At 49.6% G+C, this 19,621-nt stretch overlaps 1 protein-coding gene across 1 annotated transcript; it reads left to right on the top strand.

Annotated features, from left to right (window-relative positions):
- Window positions 1-408: 408 nt before the first annotated feature.
- BSPRY (B-box and SPRY domain containing) lies at window positions 409-18,653 on the top strand. The gene is made up of 6 exons (XM_006268293.4): window positions 409-740; window positions 2,185-2,283; window positions 3,935-4,165; window positions 8,348-8,373; window positions 9,969-10,093; window positions 17,112-18,653. Exons 1-6 carry the CDS (start codon window positions 462-464, stop codon window positions 17,633-17,635), a joined length of 1,284 nt encoding a protein of 427 aa, XP_006268355.1. The 5' UTR covers window positions 409-461; the 3' UTR covers window positions 17,636-18,653.
- Window positions 18,654-19,621: the final 968 nt, after the last annotated feature.

Raw genomic sequence — 19,621 nt, 5'->3', positions numbered from 1 at the left:
CCTCCAGCAGGACATTCAATCCACATCCTTTCAGCCAGCAGCATCCTCAAGGCTGGCACACTGGTTAACCAGTAACCCGTTCTCAGGGCAAACATGTCTTCGGTGCGCTCCCACCCCCTCCAGCCGCACCCAGGCACTTAGCCCGGCCAGCCTGCAGCCAGAAGTGAGCTGGGCTCAGCAAAGCTTGTGCGGGACACCTCCGATGAACTCGGTTTAGAAGGTGCACATCTGCCCTGCCCTGCCCTCCCCCAGGCGCACACAGCGCCTCGCCCGCACCCGGAGGGGCAGGCACCCCACCCCGGCCCGCCCTCCACGAAGGGGGCGGAGGCCCCGGGGAGCCGCCGCCGAGGGCCCGCGGAAGGGAGGGCGGGCTCGCTCCAAGTGTGCAGCACCGGCCCGGCCCCGCCCCGCACCTGAGACAGGTGCAGCCGCGGCGCCGCCAGCTCCGTGCTCCGCGCAGCATGGCCGAGCGCCGGGCGCAGGCGGAGCCGGGGGACCGCTCCGCAGCGCTGCCCGGGGAGGGGACTGCGGCTCCCGGCGGCGCCGGCCGTGACCTTGGGGAGCAGGAGCCCGGGGCGGCGCGGGGCGCCTGGGCGGCGGAGCGGTGCCCGGATCACGACCTGGAGCTGGTCTGGTTTTGCTGCACCGAGAAGCGGCTCGTCTGCGCGCACTGCCCCAGCCTGGGCGCCTGCCGCGGCCACCGCGTGAGGACGGTGGAGGAGCAGGCGGCGGAGCTGCGGGTGAGCCGGGCGGGCGGCGGGCACTCCTGGGCCGGGGCTGCTCCCCTCCCTCCAGCCCGGCCGGGCGTCATCGTGGCCCGGGCCCCCCGAGTGGCGCTGCCGCCGCCTCCCCACCGGCCAGGCCGGCTGCTCCGGGCCGGGCTGGGCAGGGCAGGGCAGGGCAGGGCAGGGCGCTGCCTGCTGCAGGTGCGAGCACGGCGGACTCGTGCGGCTGCGGGGCCCAGCGCAGGGCAGGGCAGGGCCGGGCCGGGCCGGGCCCCATCCTGCCGGGTGCGGCGCAGGGGCAGGGGCAGGGCCCGGCCGGGGAGCGAGCGGAGCCGCAGGCGGGACGAAGCCGGTGCAGACCCCGCTGCCGCAGCCCGGCCCCAGCGGCGCCCCCCGGAGCTCGCCCGGCCGCCGCCGCCCGCGCGCTCCGCTTGAAATGCACCAATACAAAAAAGCCTCTTCCTCCACCAACAGCGGAGAGAGGCATTGCCACGTGCCGGGGCAGTCTCGCACCTCCGCGGGTGCACAGTAGACGTGGAAGAGTTTGCGGGCAGCCCTGGGAGTGTCACTGAGCCCAAGCAGGCGTCCAGAAACTTCCAGTAGGGCAGGAGGCAGGTGGATCCGCACCTCGGAGATCCACCGAAGTAGTCCTGAGGAGCCCAGGAATTGCCTTATTACAGGCACCAGGGGCTCTGTTGTGACTGAGCTGTGCTGCAAGAGGAGGCGAGGGCAACTTTAAGAGCCCAAGCAAGAAGCTGCCCGGTCCTGACTCAAGTTAGAGCAGTTGCAGGGCTGCTCCAGTTTCTGTCTGGCTGCAGCAACTCCCCAGGGGCCGTTCTGCAGCCAACGGGAGCTGGCACTGGTATGGTCTGGTCTGGCCTGGCCCTGCCAGCCCCCTCTTCTGGCATATGTCTCTGACTGTGCGTAGGAGGCTGTTCTGGGGAAATTCTACCCCAGGGACATTTCCATCAGGCTTGTCCCCCCATCACAGTGCCAGAGCAGTGCAGTGAGGAACCCAGCTGTTCTGCATGCAGTGGTATCTTGCTGCCTTTGCTTTCTTCCCCATGTTCTCCTGTGCAGATGATAGTGCTGGTAATCAGGGGCCCAGGATAGCCCTTTACAAGGACAGTTGTTATTGGACTAAAACACCAGCTTTTAGAGCCATTTCCAGCCTGTTCAGTGACCTTTTCCAGGAAAATGCTGACATTTGCTTAGAAGCAGCAAAGGGCCTGGGCTTTATTTTCTCCTTGCTCAGATAGTGTGCATTTGGGCTGGGGGCAATGGAGCTGCAAGCCAGAAGCACACAGGGGAGGGACCTTTCTGGGTGCAGGGGACGTGTTCTGGGGAAAGGGTATTGTCTGGCTGGGACACCATCACCAGCTGAGAGCTTGTCAGCCCCAAAGAGCAAAGGATTTTCCCAAAGAGGCCAGTCCTTCAGCTTTCTGATTCTGTGTTTCAGAACAAAATCGTGGATCAGTGTGAGAAGCTGCAGCTGCAGAGTGCCACGATTACCAAGTACGTGGCAGAGGTGCTGCCAGGGAAGAACCAAAGCGCACTGGTAATTGTCTTGTTTTTCCCCTGTTGGGTAGCATGGACTAGAGCTTGCTAGTGCAGCCTCCTTGCATCTCACTGGCTAAAGTCCCAAGGTCAGCAATATTGCTGCTGGCTGCAGAGGGTCCCTGAGGTGGCTTTACTCTGAGGTCACCATTTTGCTTTAGGCAGCTCATATGTAATGCCTGGCTCCCCACAGCGATAAACCCCAGCTATGGTCCATGGGTCAGCCTGCTGATACCAACCCTCGCTATTGCTGGGCTGCACTGGAGCACTCCTGAGAGGTCAGTTCTTGAACATTGTACTTCTCGCAAGAGAGATGCTGTCTTATATGGGCCTTAACATCATGTCCTCAGTGCTATTGAGTCGCACAGATGCCCTCTCTTTCACCCCAGTGTCCCATCGACATTGGAGCTGCGCCCTGATCGTGAACCTGCTCCTCTCCCTGCTCAGTTTGTGGGTGTTCAGCCAGCCTCTTCCCCAAAGCCACTCATTCACTGCCCTCCCTTAAGCTGACAAGATAACAGCACTGGGCCTATTTCCCATGTACATGTTACTCTGCTCTGGCAGCCTCAATGTAATTTTACGCTAATTTCAAGGCCTGTTTGCACTGCAAGTGCCATGTAATGGGATGTTAGCCTGACTGATAATTAGTTCAGCCCCATTTATAGAAAAAAATCTTTCCCTGGGTTAGCATAATGCCACTGAATGGTTCAAGGAACCCAACTGCTTTGAGCTTCCTGCTGGCAATGTCTTTACTTCCCTCATGTGGGGAAGTAGCAATAAAGGACTGGCCAGTTCTGTTTCCAGCAGCTCATGTCCTATTGCAATATTTGGGCTGCAAAGACTGCATGGGACATCAGTGCAGAGACATTTTAATTGGGCCAAATCCTGAGCAGTACAGGGTTTGTGGGACTCAGCAGGTTTGAAGTCTGGGGACCCAGTCCTTACTACTGCAGGCTAAATGGTTTTTTTGTGTGTGTGTGTGTGTGTAAGTGCTGTTTTCCTGAGCCAAGCTCTGCTTATCAGTATGAGATCATCTCCCTAAACAGTAAGTGGGATGAAACTTGCTTTATGGATGAAACTGAAGTCTGGGGCCTCCGCTCAGTGGTGAGTTGCCACATGGATTCTGTGGTGATATCAGCAGGTACCTTAGGGCACATTGGCACGGTGGTGGTGTGTTTCACTTCGGATGAATCCAATTACACTCTGCCCTCTGGGTTTCCAAACCTGGAAACATGGTGGTGAGGCCACTCGAGGGTCTCTCCCTGCGGCCATTCGCAAAGCCTAAGCCTCTGGCCTGCTCAAGCGCAGCCAGTGGGGGTGACCAGCATGTTCATAACTCTGGATTTATAACATGTGGGTGTGGGGGCAGGGCATGCTGTGGGCCACCCCAGCTAAGACATGTTGCCAGCATGGTGTAATGAAATGCATAGAAACACTATAGCTGGGAAGACTGGGAGGTTGGAAAACAGACCTGGTTCTGATTGTCACTCCTGGTTTGTATCGATATAATCATTGTGACTTAAGCTGTATTTACTCTGTTAATGGGAGCAGAGTACAACGAGAGTTGGCGCTAGTAGTAGCTCAGCTGAGCATTTAGTTGGGCTGAGGTAGGATTGCCTGACAACTCTCTCTCCCCTGCCCTTGCTGTGCAGAGTGCGGCGAGTTGGGCCCGAGAAACAGTGATTCAGAGACTGATCTTCGTGAGAAATGTGTGCGAGAATGAAGAGCAGAGGCTGCTGGAGAAGGTACACACAGAAGAGGAGAGGACTCACCAGAGCATCCTGACCCAGCGAGCACACTGGACTGAGTCCTTGCAGAAACTGGCCACACTCCGGACCTACCTGGTGGACATGATCACCAACCTGGATGACCGTGGCCTTGTGGTAAGAATCCCACAGTCTTGTACTGAGGGACTGGTTAGATAGGCCTAGGCTGTTGCTTGGCTTCTCTTACTGTAGCCAGTGAGTGCTGAGTGTCACAATTTAGCAGCAAGTTGCACTTAGGATGAGGAGTTGGAGTTAGATGGACTGGGGTTTGCATGCCTGACTCTGCCAAGCTCCTTCAGCTGGTGGCTTCCAGTTATCCTGGTTGGAATCCCTGGAGAAATACAGCTTTCCCTCTAAGAGCTAGGAGCAGGCAAGGGACATTCCTGAATATGTGATCTGTCTGGGTTCTCCCTTGAGGTGATGGTAGAATATTTGAATAGTGCCCCAAGCTCAGGTACCCAGTGCTGGCTTGGAGCAATCCTAACTGCTGCATTGTGTCCTCCTTAGGTACCCTTCAACCTAACAAGCAGATGATTCCTTCTAGACCAGCCAGGGTAGGCCTCAGCATCTGGGGTTAGTTGCGCAACAAGGCCCTTTAGATCAGTTGGATTACATTTTGGCTTTTCCAGTGCTCTGTCTACTATTTAAACAGCACAAACTTCAGGACGTCTACCTTTTCACTTGAGAGATTGTCCAGCCATCTATCAGGTGAGGGCACTTCTGTCATGTAGCTTGAGTGCCCCTTTCCTCAGTTCCCTCCTATTATTTGCTACATAAACCTTGAGCCACTCTAATAATTCTTTTCCCTTCAGATACTTGTGGCCAGTATATTTTCTATCCTAGTTCTGTAGTAGTCAAATAGCATCCTGTAGCATGAGATCTGGACTTGTTGACTTTAGCCCATGTAGCTGCCAATATGATTGGTCACAGAATTAGCCAGCACTGGGATTTGACTCTAACCTCCAACAATAGTAAATTCTACACCTTGGGTGCTTCTACACATGCAGTTAGTGTGTTTGAATAACCTTTGGTGTGGTTTGCCCCAGAGTTTATTTCTCCCAGGCACAGCATTTACACATGTACTTGGGACAGCAGCACGTTGAGCTGGAGTGGCATAACCCCAGCTGGCAAGGGACCTGGAGGCTCAGCTTGCCAGCCTGGAGCTGCTCTGCTGTAGTTCAGCCTGCTGCAGAGGGGCTGGCTGAGGCATGAGGGTGCTACAGTGCAGGGCTAACAGGTAGGCACCCATGCACTGTAGCACCGTTGTGCCCCAGCCATCTTCAGTCACTGTCTACATGTGCAGTGGAGTAAATAACTCCACTGTAGAATAGTACTTATGTTGGGCAGTACTATCCTATGACAGAGCTAATGAGTTTACTGCAGCCTAATAGCACTGCTCGTGTAGATGGTGATGTTTTACGGTGGAGCTAATTAGGCAACTTCGCAGTAAGCATTTTGTGTAGATGCATACTTTAATTACATGCTGTACAAAGACTTAGGTTCTTATTTTGCATAATATATGAGAGAGAGAGAGAGAGAGAAGCTTTGGGTGATGGCAGGGTTGAGAGAGGAATCTAGGACATGCTCTGTGTGGTGGCAGATTTATAGCAGTTACAATTTCTGGCACATCCTGAGTCAAACAATTGATGAAGGGCGGTAATGGTAGTGCTAATGCATTCAGCTTCCTATGGGTTTAAGTGCAATGAGGGCTGTGTAGTTGCCAGTATGTTAAAAAATAGTTCTGCTAGTAAATTTGTATATAATTTTAGCTGTGTAGAGGGCACTGGGGTGTTTTACAGAAGGTCGCAGCCTCTGTAAATGGCTTGGCTAATTCTGTCCTACCAAAATTAATTTCCTGTTAGCCTTCTGTTGTGAAGAACACTGTGATGTCAGGCAGCAGGGCAATTATATCCTTTATCTATAGCTTCCTGGCTATTACTATGAGTGTGGCCTGTTTTGGACCATGGGGGAGAAAGCATGGCTGGCAATTAAGCTGGGTGTGGGGTTTCATGCTGTGGTGCCGAGTAGATGTCTGGACTCCTGGAGACTGGAGAAGCTCCTTGAGCACTGAAGTGTTTAGGGCCATTCTTGGGAGGGTCTCAGTTTTGGAGACTTCGTGCCCTAACTTAAGTTTCCCATGCCAGACAAGCCTGCTATAGTTACAAAAGCAGCACTGTGCTACCACTACTGTCACTGCCGCTCGTATGCAGCAGCATCTTGTCACCAGTACGTCATGGGGTGGCAGCCCTCCCCCCTCCCCCCCCGTGCTGCAGTTGGCTAGGGCCGGCAGAGCCCCATGCTGTCACCACCCTGCGATCCAAGCCCTGGCCCCACCCATCTGTCCTGTCCTGTTCCCAAATGTTGCTTTCACCCACCTGCAGGCCCATCCCATCCCATCTGCCTGGCCGAACATGTCCTGCCCACAGGTGTCCCAGGCTGGTTTCCATGGAGTTTCCTTCCCACCTTCCTGCTCTGTGCAGCACCCCCATTGGTGGGTGCAGGGTGGATGGTCCCAGGGTGGCCAGGCAGTGGAGCTAGGTCCAGCAGTGGTGATGGCAGTGGTGGGGATGGCGGGGTCTGCCAGGAAGCCGAGTCTGGCTGCTGTGCTGCCCCCACCCCAGAGCCCCACTGCCCAGCCCCGCAGACTATGGCTCCCAGTGTGCCCAAGAGCTGCATATGGGGGTGGGGCGGGCTATGCCAGGCAGCACCTCCATACCTGGGGACAGCAGGACTTGCACACACCAGGGTCCAGGCTGCCCCCTGTACCTGGACTGGATGGAGCTGAGGGACCCACTGTGGGCTGTACAGAATCCCTTGGCAGGCTGGATCTGGCCCGTGGGTCATATTTTGCCCACCCCAACACTAGAGACTGAGCAGATGGATGCTAGATCTGCTCCCTGCTTCCCAGCAGCAAAGGATAGGGGTGTAGAGCTGCTGCCTCCCTGGGAGGGCGGCTATGCTCCACCTAATCCAAATCACCAGCAAGAGTGGTGGTGGTGTCATCACAAAGCATTCTGAGATATACTGGTGCATAGGGGTGGGAGGATTCCTGAAGTGGACTGACTGCAAAGATGGACTGACTATGAGGATCCTCAGCAGACTAGTTTCTTTGTGTAAATGTGATATCTTTTATTAGACCAACTAAATAGTTGGAAAATTTCTTCTTTGCAAGGTTTCGGGCACAAACACCCTTCTTCAGGCATAGGGAGAGTCTGCTGTTGTTTTGTGTACTCAGGGATGGAATAGAAACCAATATGCAAAATGCAGGTCTGTAAAAATGTAAATACATGGCAGTGAGGGGCAGAGGGAATGGGAAACAATAGGTGTGAGGCCGGTAGGGGGGGAAAGGGGGATGGTGACCTGATGATGGAATGTAGCTAGTAAATGTAGAGAGGTTACCTGGGGTTATCAGATGGCAGGCAGGGTATAATGTGCCATAAATCCAATGTCTATATTTAGTCTGTTAATTTTGTATCCAGTAGATTTATTAAGTGAAATTCGTAGGCTCGTCTACAAAAAGTGTTTTGTAAATTCCCTTTGAAGATTAGAACTGAGAGATTGGAGAGAGAGTGGTTGTTGTCTTGTGAGAAGTGTGCACCCACAGGTAATTGGGTGCTTTTGTCTTTGATAGATTTTCAGTGCGCGTTCAGTCTAGTACACAGTTGTTTGGTTTTTCCTACATATTTTCCATCAGGGCATTTAGTGAACTAGATGAGATATATAACATTTCTGGAGGTTCAGGTGTAAGATCTAGGAATGGTGATGGTTCTTTTGTGGGGTGTAGTTATTGTGGGGAGGGTGGAGATGTGTTGGCAAGTTTCACATTTTTTGTCTTGGCACGGTCTGGATCCATTTGGTGTGTTTTGTACTACAAGACGTTTGCTTCTGGTGATGAGATTGGCAAGGTTTGGTGCTTGTTTAAAGGCTAAGATGGATGGTTCTGGGAAGATCTCTTTAAGAACTGGATCTTATTTTAGTATGGATTGCAATTGTTTGAGGATTTTCCATACAGGTTCCAGGTAGGGATGGTATGTCATAGCTAATGGTGTGTGATTTGTGGGGATTTTTTTTTGTACTGCAGCAATTCTTCACGTGGTATCTGGGTGGCACTTTAAAAAATGTGATCGATCTGTCTGGAAGGATCCCATACATTGATGGGTCTGGGGACACTTGGGCATCACAATGGAAGGCAAATAGGTGAAACTTCTAAACAGTGAGACATGGACAAGCATCCAGGGTTGGGATTTTATTTTGTGAAGATTACAACCTTGGTGACTCTGTCTCTCTCTTTGTCCCCAGCACGCAGAGCAGGAGATCTTCGAGAGGTTAGTAATCAACCATGCACAGACCTTTTCCAGGCTGGTTCTTACTTGCACTATTAGCTGAGCCACCTGTGCCCAGGCTTCAGGTCACGTGCAGCATTGAGCAGCATGCCACTGCTCAGGCAGAAGGTGATGCTGACCTTTTCCATGCCACTGCAGCTTTTGTTCAGGACCTTGCACAAGGGAGCTAAGTCGTCACGCAAATTAATGTCCCTTGCCCAGAATGTCACATTAAGGCTCTGCTTTGTATGCTGTATTATGGCTTAGATATGAAAACCTTTGCTTTTTTATATGGCACCAAGAAACCACAGTGGCTAGGACATGCGACTCGATGATCTGTTGAGGTCCCTTCTGACCGTAGCATCTATGAATATGTGTCTGCACAGATTAAAACTGATATGTATGTTGGCATGAGCACACTCGCATGCATGCTTGGGCCTGAATGCAGGGCACAGACTCTCACTCTCTGTAGGTTATTTGCTTATCTACTATTTAGGTCCTACAAAATCTGGTGGAAAAACTTCCCTTGAGTCGAGTCAGTGATGGATCACATCATTACCTGGCATGTTGACAGGAGGTAGAGACTATTCCACAGAGCCTTCAGTACTCCTGTTCTGTGGGTATATTTGGGACACTCACGGAGGGAATCATTATTTAGAGTTGTCTATGAACTCCCTCACACAGGGCTTTGCATTCTAGCAGCCTCCTTATTAAACAGAGAAGTCATTCATGAAGCACCTGAAAATGGAAAACCAGATGCATTTATAGGCTGGGGCTAACCTTGAGCTGCCCTTTGCTAAAATAGAAATCCAGGGCTGGATTTTGGAAGGTTTTGCAGTGACACTTAGTCACTTACTGGTAAATACCTTTAGAAATCTGGTCCTGCCCAGGTTTTGCACCCTATGGCAATACTTTAATTATAGTAGTGTTCAGTGCGGGATCTGCCTGTTGGACTACTCTCCCCAGATACTTGTTGGGTTTTTTTTGCTTTATGCTTGGTTTCAGTGAATAAAAAAGACTGTACAGCAGATTATTAGTAGCAGACTTCAAGGGCTCAGTCTTTTCTTACAAACCCGATAAAATTCATGCGTGCACTGCTCACCACACAAACCTGTCAGGCCTTCAGGTCTCTTTCTATGCCATGTTAAATACTTCAAGAGTCTTGGCCTGTTCTTATACTGTCTATTCCTCCCTTGTAACAATGATGCTTTGTCTGTGGGAGGCCTCACAAGGAAATCTGATTTGCCCATCTCACCATGTTGGCTGCATTCTCCTGTGTTTTGTGGGCTTGTCTCAGAGCTATTTATTCTGTGTCAACTGAGCAGTGAAGCTGTTGATTCTCAGCCTTTTGGGATTTTATTGTAAAATATCAACAGCTTTTTTTAAATGCCTGTAATCAAAGTCAACAGAAAATAACACTTGGGCTTCCAGGTAAAGAGGCAGCCATGTCCCCTCTGTAATTCCTCTGCAGTCAGCACTGCTCCTGGGACTGAGTCTGGCTCAATATCTCTGTCATACTTCTTAAGGACAGATGGCTTATGTAAGCATCTCTCAATAAAGCAAAACTCTTCAAAATAACTCTTTGTTTCCTTTGCTAGGACGGAGGCAGCAGAGGGGATCTTGGAACCGCAGGAGTCAGAGAAGTTAAACTTTAATCAGAAGTGTGTTCAGAGTCCACTACTGCACCGATTATGGGCTTCCACTGTTCTCTGCTGTACAACAGGTCAGTGCCTGGCTCATGTCCTTCTGGGATCTCTTGGCAAAAGCCATGAATTCTGTGCTCAAGAAAGCATCCTGCCTGTTTGTTATCGTCTGCCTCAGGTTCACACACTTAAAAGCAAATGGGTGTTAGGAATAAATATGTAACTTCAAAGCATGCCTGGGATTCTTGGTGTGTAAATTTGCAAGTGGAACCCAGAGACAGGAATGTCCCTTAGCAGGTATTCATCTCCAGACAGTCGCAACTTCCACAGCAGCAGTGGTCTCTGAAGAGGACAGAAATGCTATTGTCTTGTTTCAGACAGCTCACAGCAGTGGAGAGCCCCAGGGGACAGGGTGAACTAAATGGGGTTTAGTGGACAGGGCTCTCAAAAGCATCTTGTTGATTGCTGCCCAGATCAGGATGCATGGAGAGCAACCCAGTAGCAATGATCTCCAGTCACATCCTGTGCCTCTTGTACAAGGCCAGCACACCAGGTAACTATGCAGCAATACAATGCATTTTCCAGATAAACAGAGTAGTTTCAAGATGCGTTTACTAATGGTCACATTTAGTAACAGCAGCAGGATATATTTAGACTTTCTACTCTTTGAGTTTGAGTGAACTATACATGTTGCTGCTTGTACTTGTGGATATAAGCGTAATATTGTGCTTTGTAACAGAGTTGTCAATAGCTCCCAGGTTCTGCCAGGGGCATCATGCATCATCAGTAGTTCCTTGTACTCATGTTTGGCAAGATACCCATTTCTTTGGGCCATCTTTTGAATAGTACCAAACTGAGGTGTCCCTCAAGAATTGCGTCCCAGATGCATTTTCTTCCAGCACTGTTCCCTTCTCCACTGAGAACTCATGGTTTGGGTTTTTTTGTTTTCTTTTCCCATTCTGAAAGTCTGTAATGGCCAAGAGAGCTTGTCCTTGTGCAGGCCGTGTCAGTGCTGCTGACTGCGTTATCACTTTCACTTTGCTGTTTGGATTAGGTCTCATTTTTCAATGTGATCATACCAGAGGGTGTTCTCAGCACTTTTATCCCAACAGAGTGTTTCAAGTGTCTAACTCAATGCTTTCTTTGTTCATTCTCATCTAACAATATTCAGATGCAACATTCAATATGCTTGCTGCAGACAGCATGCCAGGGATATCCTTTAGAGTGGACTGGCTGTAGGGCTTAAACATTATCACTTTGTTTAGATCAGTGCATGTGCAGACCACAACAATGTTGGTATTTTCTACTGCAACTAGTGATTCTCAATCTTGGTGCTATGAGATCTTTTTAAAGTTATTGAAGTGTGTTGTGTAATAGTAGCAATGTTAGGTGTGCAAGCACCTACAGGTGATTCACCAGATAAACAGAGATTCCAAAAAGGAATCCATAAACATCAAAACCATTCTGACTGGTTGTGACCTTTGAGTTCTTGGCAACAGAAGAATTACTTTATTATTTCTTTTGTTGTCAAAAAATGAGTGAAAGCTAAGAGCTGGCATGTTCTGAGGTGGGTCTTGAGTCTAATGACGGGGGCCTTGAGTCTAAAAAGGTTGAAAACCACTGATCTGTACTTAACATGGAATTTCCTCATTATGTGGAGTGAATGCCCTCCATGTCCTGCTAACTTCTCAGGTATGTATGATAAAGAATGTTGTGGTGTCAGCTAAACTTCCTGGTGTCTATCTCCTGGATGCAGTTTACTTGTGCTCTGGCATCCATTTTGAGTTTTATGGGCATTTCTTTGGGGCCTTATTACTATCTTTACTATTGCAATGATAGTGTCTCATCATGATCCTTTCCCCCTAATTGGCACTGCAGCCCAAAAATAAGCTGCATCCTGGTTGTGGAGGTGCCCTCCTTTGGTAGGGGGGTGTAGGGGGGAGGTTCTCTGATAGCCTGCACTATGAGCTAAGTCCTTTTGTTTGCCTCTGTGGTTTGCTCCTGCAGAGTGGTTTGGCTTTGTGGCACTTTGTGAGCATCTTCCCCAGTCCTGGGCATTCCTTTTTCTCTGCATGATGCCATCCCCATTTACTGCAAAACTGCTCAGTCTGCACCTTTGCTACATGCTTCTCTTTTGATGCAGTGTTGTGGCAAGTGCCCAGCTGTTGCATCCTTTTCTGTGTGTGTGTGTGTGTGTGTGTGTGTGTGTGTGAGCGTGCGCGCTTATTTGCCAGAACCTTCTGGTTTATCACATACATGTTAGGACTGGGGTTGACAAATAATTTAATCTGCTCTTTGGCTGTTTCACATACTCTGCCTGCCCCAATGGCTTCTCGATGCTAACTTTGTCTGCCATTAGAAATATTTCTTTCCTTCTTTTTAGGTAGAATGATAGGACCTTAATGAAATCTATGTGAAAATCTCTTATTACCAGCTGTTGCTGGGTTACCCACCAATCATTTTAGTAGGCCCTTGTTTCTTCACACAGAATGTTTTCCTTGTGTTGTTTCTTGGAAATCAATACACCTCAAATAAGTCTAGGCAGGCTGTTTGAGCTTTTCCCCCTCTGTTTCACTGAACTTGTCACTAGGGGCCAATACTCTTCAGGCACTCCTGTCTTTTAGCCCATTATACATGTGAAAAGTATTTTGGCCCACTGACCTTGTTTCTGCCTCAGAAGCTGCAAAGATAAACACTGTTAACTCATTCTTCCTAGTCCAGTTTTGTGCAATGCTCCTGGTTTCCAAGTCTATAGGTAGCATTTTTTCTTTTTTGCATTATTCTGCATGAAAGTCATAGTTCACTACTTCTTCTATCTTCATTTAATTTGCTCATGGCATTGGAGGTCTGCACAATGAATGAAACAGAGGTTTTTGTTAACAAGGCTTTTCAAATGTACCAAGCTGTCACCTGCTCACTTCAGCAGACACAGTGACACCAGGCAGCAGTATTACAGTTATTTCCTGTCTCTCTCTTTAAAAGACAATGTCCTGGTGACCTAACTGCGTGGTTACAATACATGCCACCATTGTTTGTTTGAGCAGGGGGGGATACTATGAAGAGAGGATCTAAAATACAGAAACGAAGCAAGCCCCTTGCCACAGCACCAGCACAGAGCTGAGCCCCATGGCCTTAGTTTTAAAAACTAGCTAATGTTGAATAGCAACCTTGTCAGCTCTCTCAACGTCCTCTCCACCTATGGCATGTTGTAGGATGTTCTTGGTTTTTCAGGTGCTATGCTTTACGTGTGTTTGTTGTCTGCCAATGTGGGGGACTGGATCTGAGAGTCCAGGAGACCCTGTCCAGTTCTGTGTTTCCCAACTATTTAGTTGGTCTAATAAAAGATACCACATATACCCAAGGAACCATGCCTGCCTAACTTTTTATTGCATTTTGTGATTAATTATTTCATTTGAAGCCCTAGCTCCTGCAGGTAATTGGTTGGGAGCTTCATTTTGAGAGAGAGCTTTTAGGCTTTTTGTTTGTAGGGTGCTCCATATGAGTGTGGTAAAATGAAGTAAAGAAAAAGAACCCAAACGTGAGTTTTAAAAATAATTGGAGTTTTTTAAGGTACTTGTTCAATTTTGGGGGCAGATTTGTGGCTTTTGAAGATTTTGGGTTGGCAAGGGTGTAATATCCATTGTTTCGTGGCCTTAAGAGAAATTCTCTTTGGATAATGCATCCCCAGCAGTGTTTGCAGCCCAGATATTACAGCTTTGGGGTCTGTCAGTGGGCAGGAAGTAAAAGTGAAACTGCCTAGAAACAGCTTGGGTGTAAAGTTCAAGAAGGGGATAAACATCTTAAGTGGTGTCACATCTCTTGCATGTTACAGTGGCTTGACATGCTTGTGTGCTCTTAGAAACACAGGATAGGAGATTGCTTTGCAAATATCCAGAGCAATGGTGGTTTTGTTAAATCCAGGATTTCAACCCTAATTCCAGATTAATTTAGGAGTCTCAATTCAAATATGCTGGCTTGAAGATTCAGGCTGGGATTTTTTAAATAGAAATAATGCACTACCTGTAATGCACAAATAATGAACAGCCAGACTGAAATGATCTGTAGAGCAGATGGTCTCTCCAAAAGAAGTACTATCCTCAGCTACGTACGAGGACCCAGCAACCATAGTGATTGGTGAGTTGGCATGGTATAAACACTTGGGGACACAGAGTAGATCAAATAAAGAGGACCTTTTAAAGCATAGCTCAGATTCTGAACCAGGAGCATCTGGTTTGGCCTCCTCTATAGAGGAATTCATTAGAATGAAAGGCTTCTATACCGAGGAATTCTAACAGTGTAGGTCATACAGTATAACTCCTTGCTTGGATGTTCATCTTTCAGGAAAGGTGTGTTCATACAGAGTGTTAGTCTGGTATAAATATTATATGGGCAAACTTTTCCCATGCAGATAAGTCCTAAAGCACAAACCCCAGCCTGCAGTGCTCTGCCTAGATCCAGAAGGGAGGTGTGTGTAACCTCTGTGGGCTCCCCCTCTGCATTACAGATAAGGGAGGTTGTATCCTCCTCTGCTTCATAAGAATTAAGTGCAGCTTGTAGGCTTCTGGCATGTTGTCAGTGTGTCTCTTATCTGGGTGAAGTTGCATATACCTTGGGAACAGGGACTGGAGAACAGTCAAGAGCCCCCCTCACCCAAAGCTACCACCTCATGTGTAATTGTACCATCTGTGCTGAATGCAGGGGGCATTTCCATCCTGCCTTGCTACAACTGATGCCATTCTCCTAATTCAAGTAATGCCAGAAGCAAGGGTTTAAGCAAAATCCATAGATCCCTCACTTCAAGCTGCTACAGTTAATTGCATGGGGCTGCCTTACTGCCATGCTGCTGGAAGATCAGGTAGAGGCTAATTCAGAAGCAAATGCTGAGTTCCCAACATTACTGAGGGCACCTGGGGTCTGCCGCTGCCCGCTTTGGAGTCACTGGCAGCAGGCTTGGGACTGTCATGCTTTGGGTTCTGCATATTGGTTTGTTCTCTCTGTGAGGGCCCAGTCCTGCGAGGGGCTGAAACAGCAGTTTAGGGTGCTGGGCACCAGTCAGAATCTGCCCAGGATAAACAAGCTCTTTCTCCCAAGTGTAGCAGAGCTGAGCCTTGTGGTGACTGAGAGAGGAGGTGATTCACTTGCTCTCTGCCTAGTTTCTATAGTGATGATTTAAGACACAAAGTAAGTAAATGGGGGGAAAGAGCAGGGCAAAGAAACCCCGCCCCGGTAGTGGCTGAGGCGACCCAAGTAGCATCAGCCTTTTCTGTTCCTTACTCAGAGAATTTGAAAAGTAAATAGAACAGAGATGTTGAGCAACCATGCAAGCAGCTTTGTACCCAAGCTTTGGCTCTGCTGAGGACAGTCTCCCTGTGCAGCCCATCTGGGGATAGACTGTGGAGGAAATATCCTGCAGTGCGGGGCATGGTACCATAAACCCCAGGCAGGGATTGTGAGGTGTGGTGAGAAGTCTAAAGCAGTGGTTCTCAACCTTTTTTGGACCAGGACGCATTTGTAAACATTGATGGCCAGTCCCAACCCAGTAAATAGTTTAAGTAGAAAACAGCCCCTTGGCCCTGCTGGTGCCCATCACTCCTAACCCATAGCCCCCCACCCCCAGGCCCCAGCCCTGCAGTGTGTGGGGTGTGGGTGTAGACTATGAGGGGGCACATGCCCCTCCCAGATTTGTGTACCCACAGTGGGCACGGGGCTGCAGCCTGGCTATGCTGGCACGGGCAGGAGCCACCTACACGGCCCAGCAGATGGGACTTGGTGCAGGAGGGTAAAGCAGTGTGGCATGACTTATTGCTGCCACTGCTCAGGGCAGGGGGCGCACAGCCCTCACCTTCTCTTGCCACCAGCTGCTTGTGCACTAGGCTATGACTCTACCCTGCCACCATGGCTGAGCTGCCACCACCACTCCCCTCAAGCCATGGCTCTGCTCCAGAGAGGAGGTGGGGTGGTGGGTAGTATCTCCAAACCTGTAGACTTACCTGCGGGGAGCTGTGGGAACTGCTCTCCACACTGCTTGGCTGCCACATGCATGTGTGTGTGCACATGCACATGGCACCCCCTGGCTAATTGCCCTCCTCTTGCTCCCCCCAGCCCCAAGCAGCCCCTGAAGGCTGGAGCTCTGCCAGCCTGCAAAGAGAAAGCCGCAGTTTCCCACGTTTTTCTCCTTTAAAGGAGAATCTGTTTTTTAAATTTGTAGATCCATTTTTTTAAAGTTTTGTTCACAACCCTTTCATATATTCTTGTGACCCACTTTTTGGGTCATGACCCACAGGTTGAGAAACACTGGTCTAAAGAGCCTGAGTGGAAATGTCTGAGATCCCAGAATCCTCTTTGTCCTGGGATTTCATAGATTTCATAGACATTAGGGCTGGAAGGGACCTCGGAAGATCATCGAGTCCAGCCCCCTGCCCAAAGGGCAGGAAGTCAGCTGGGGTCATAGGATCCCAGCAAGATAAGCATCCAGTTTGCTCTTGAAGGTGTTCAATGTAGGTGCTTGAACCACCTCCGGTGGCAGGCTGTTCCAGACCTTGGGGGCTTGGACAGTAAAGAAATTCTTCCTTATGTCCAGCCTGAAACAGTCTTGTAGTAGTTTATGACCGTTCAACCTAGTCGTCATCCCTTGGGGCACTCTGGTGAACAAACGTTCCCCCAGATACTGGTGGTCACCCCAATAAACTTATAGGTGGCCATCAGATCACCCCTGGGATGTAGTCTCCCTGTCAGCTAAGCCCACTGCCTGGCTCTACTCCCTGGTCTACTCCAGCTCATTATTGGCCCTGGGTTCTCAGACACTCAGGCCAAATGAATGGTTTAGATTGTGAATTCTGTGCAGGTGAAAGGTGCTGGTCTGACTAGCAGCCCTGGGGTTCAGAAAGCTTCATCCCTCTAGGCCTAGGTGCCGTATGGGCAACAGCTGAGGGAATTTCCCTGCCTCATCCAGCCTCAGCCCAGCCTGAGCGGCCACAGGAATAACTGTACCAAATTAGTTCTGCTGCTGAGCTCTGATCCCCCTTGCCTAACCAAGTTCCATTGCCTTACTGGGTCCCAGCTGCTGAGCCAGTGCTCATTGTTTTGCTTCCCTGGCAGGATTAGAAGAAATTCGTGTGGATGAGAAAACTATCAGCCCCCGCCTAGCCCTGTCAGAAGACAAGAAGACCTTGACATTCAGCCCCAAAGCAAAGACCTACCCAGACTGCCCTGACCGCTTCGATCACTGGCCCAATGCCTTGGCTGCCAAGGCCTTCCACAAAGGGATCCATGCCTGGAGGGTCAGCGTGGAGAAGAGCTGTGCGTACAAGCTGGGGGTTTCCTATGGCTCCTTGCAGCGCAAAGGGCCTGGAAATGAAGCCCGGCTGGGCTACAACAGCTGCTCATGGGTGTTCTCCCGCTACGACAAGGAGTTCAGGTTCTCACATGACAGCCAACATCAGACTGTGGAGCTGATCAAGTGCCCCATGCAGATTGGGGTCCTGGTTGACTTTGATGGGGGAGAGGTTCTGTTTTATGACCCTAACTCCTGCATCATCCTTCACTCCCACCGAGAAACCTTCACTGAGCCCATCTATCCTGTCCTGGCTGTGGCTGACCAGAGTATCTCTCTTGTACAGTGAGAAGGCCTGGCAGGATAGATGCTCAAGCTCCTGCTTCGTGGGGGAAATGAAAAGAGCTTTTCCCACTTATGCAAAGCACAGCGCAGACCCCAGAAGTATCTTCTTTGGTGGCAAGTAGCCAGGATGGGATGGGTAGCCTAAGTGTGCTGGCACTTGGTCGAATCCTGCCTTCACCCCAGATACCTGCTCTTCATTTGTTTTTCAGCTGTGGTTGATGGCTACTCCACAAGCACGATGATCCAATCAGTTGCGCACCCACCTTACAGTAGTTCCATCTAGACTGGTTTTCCTTAGAAAGTAATGGGAGATGGTATTAAAAGATATGAGGTGTCTTGCATCCAGGACTTGCCAAGCCCCTCCACCATCCATGAGGCCTGCCACCTTGTCTGAGAAGGTAACCATGTTGGCCAGGTATGAGTTGCTGTTGACACATCCATGTTGGCTGTTAATTATCGCCTCCTTATTCTCTGGATACTTACAGACTGATTGATGAGATGCTTCAGTGTTATTCCAGGCATCCAACTTAGACTGCCCTATTTGTCATGCCCTGGGTCATCTTCACTTAAAGCTGGGGACTATATTTGCCCCTTTTCTAATGTTCTGGGCCTCCACTTGAATTGTTTTGTTTCAGCCTGACCCTTTCTGTGCTCTGTTCTTGTCTGCAAAGTGTAGTTGTTGTCCTGACAGAAAGCATTGGTGCAGTGACCTTGGGGACCCTGCCACCTGCCTACTTGAGGAAAAATTATGCAAGAAACAAGTGAAGGTGCCTATGCTGGAAGATGAATTCCACCACTAACTCAGCCATCACAGGAAGAGTGCTCTGTCTTGCATGTGAGACTGGCTGTGGAAGTGGGTCAGACTGAGATGAGTCAGGTTACCCCTCTGATATGATGGCTGCTCTTTCATCCCACAGAGCAATGTGGGAAGGCTAGGCTAGTGAATGCATGTGAGCTGCCCAGGTCTGGAGAGATCAGAGCTGGAGAAAAGCCTCTCAATAAACACAGTGTGAAACCCTTCATTGGATGGTCTGGCTACAACGTAGCTTTAGAGGAAAGATGTGACCCAGTGAGTTGTGGTCAACTCCCCTTTTATTTTTTAATCCCCTGAACATTGCAGATTCTCAGGATTAGTCTTCACTGTAGCTGGCAGTGGCCCTGTCACAGGGTGGCTGAAGCAGTCACTAGCAGCCATGTGGCAACAACTGTGAGCAGATGAGGCTTTTTGGGTAGGTGTGATATATTTTATTAGACCGACTAAATCATTGGAAAAATTGTTCTTTGCAATCTTTTACAAATACCCTTCTTCAGGCACACGGAGAGTCTGTTGGTGCTTTGTATGCTCTCCTGGGTGAAACAGAAGCCAAACCAACAAACCTTAACCACTGTGAGCAGCATTTTGAAAGGCACCTTCCGAGACTTGGGCAAAGAAATGGCCACTGGCTCTTTCATTCCCAGCTAAGCAGTGAACACCGAGCTGCTTCCTTTTTTTCCAACATTCCCAACAGTTTGCCCAGGTACAGTGTAAGCATTATGGTGAGAGGTGTGGGGATAGATAACACAGGATGCATTGCTAGGGTCATGCCTGAGGTACAAACTTTCCAAGAGACACCAGCTTCTTCAGGGCTGGCATTGTGTGGATGCTAAGGTGCATGGTTGACAGCCCAGAGACTTTAAGTTTGAGGCCACAGCAGAAATGTTCGTGGCACGGCCCTGTCAGATTCCAACAAATCTGTTAATTCTGCTAAATACCTTGTCACAAGGACCCAAAAAGGAAGAAAAGGGCCAGTTTCTTCAAGTGCAGATGCTAGCTGAGGAAAGCATTGTGTAGGGAATTGCAGTAAGGACAGTGGCAGCCTCCTGAGTCAGTGCAGCCCAGGAAAGCAGTGCCAGCTGAACATGGGCTATGGTCGGCTCAGACAAAGATGCACAGAATTAAGCACAGCCAGTATGCAGCCCCCACCCATACTTGCCCCTGCTGGAAGCACCA

The sequence above is a fragment of the Alligator mississippiensis genome, chromosome 12 (assembly GCF_030867095.1).
Source record: "Alligator mississippiensis isolate rAllMis1 chromosome 12, rAllMis1, whole genome shotgun sequence".
NCBI lineage: Eukaryota > Metazoa > Chordata > Crocodylia > Alligatoridae > Alligator > Alligator mississippiensis.
This window is presented reverse-complemented; position numbering and strand designations above follow the sequence as displayed.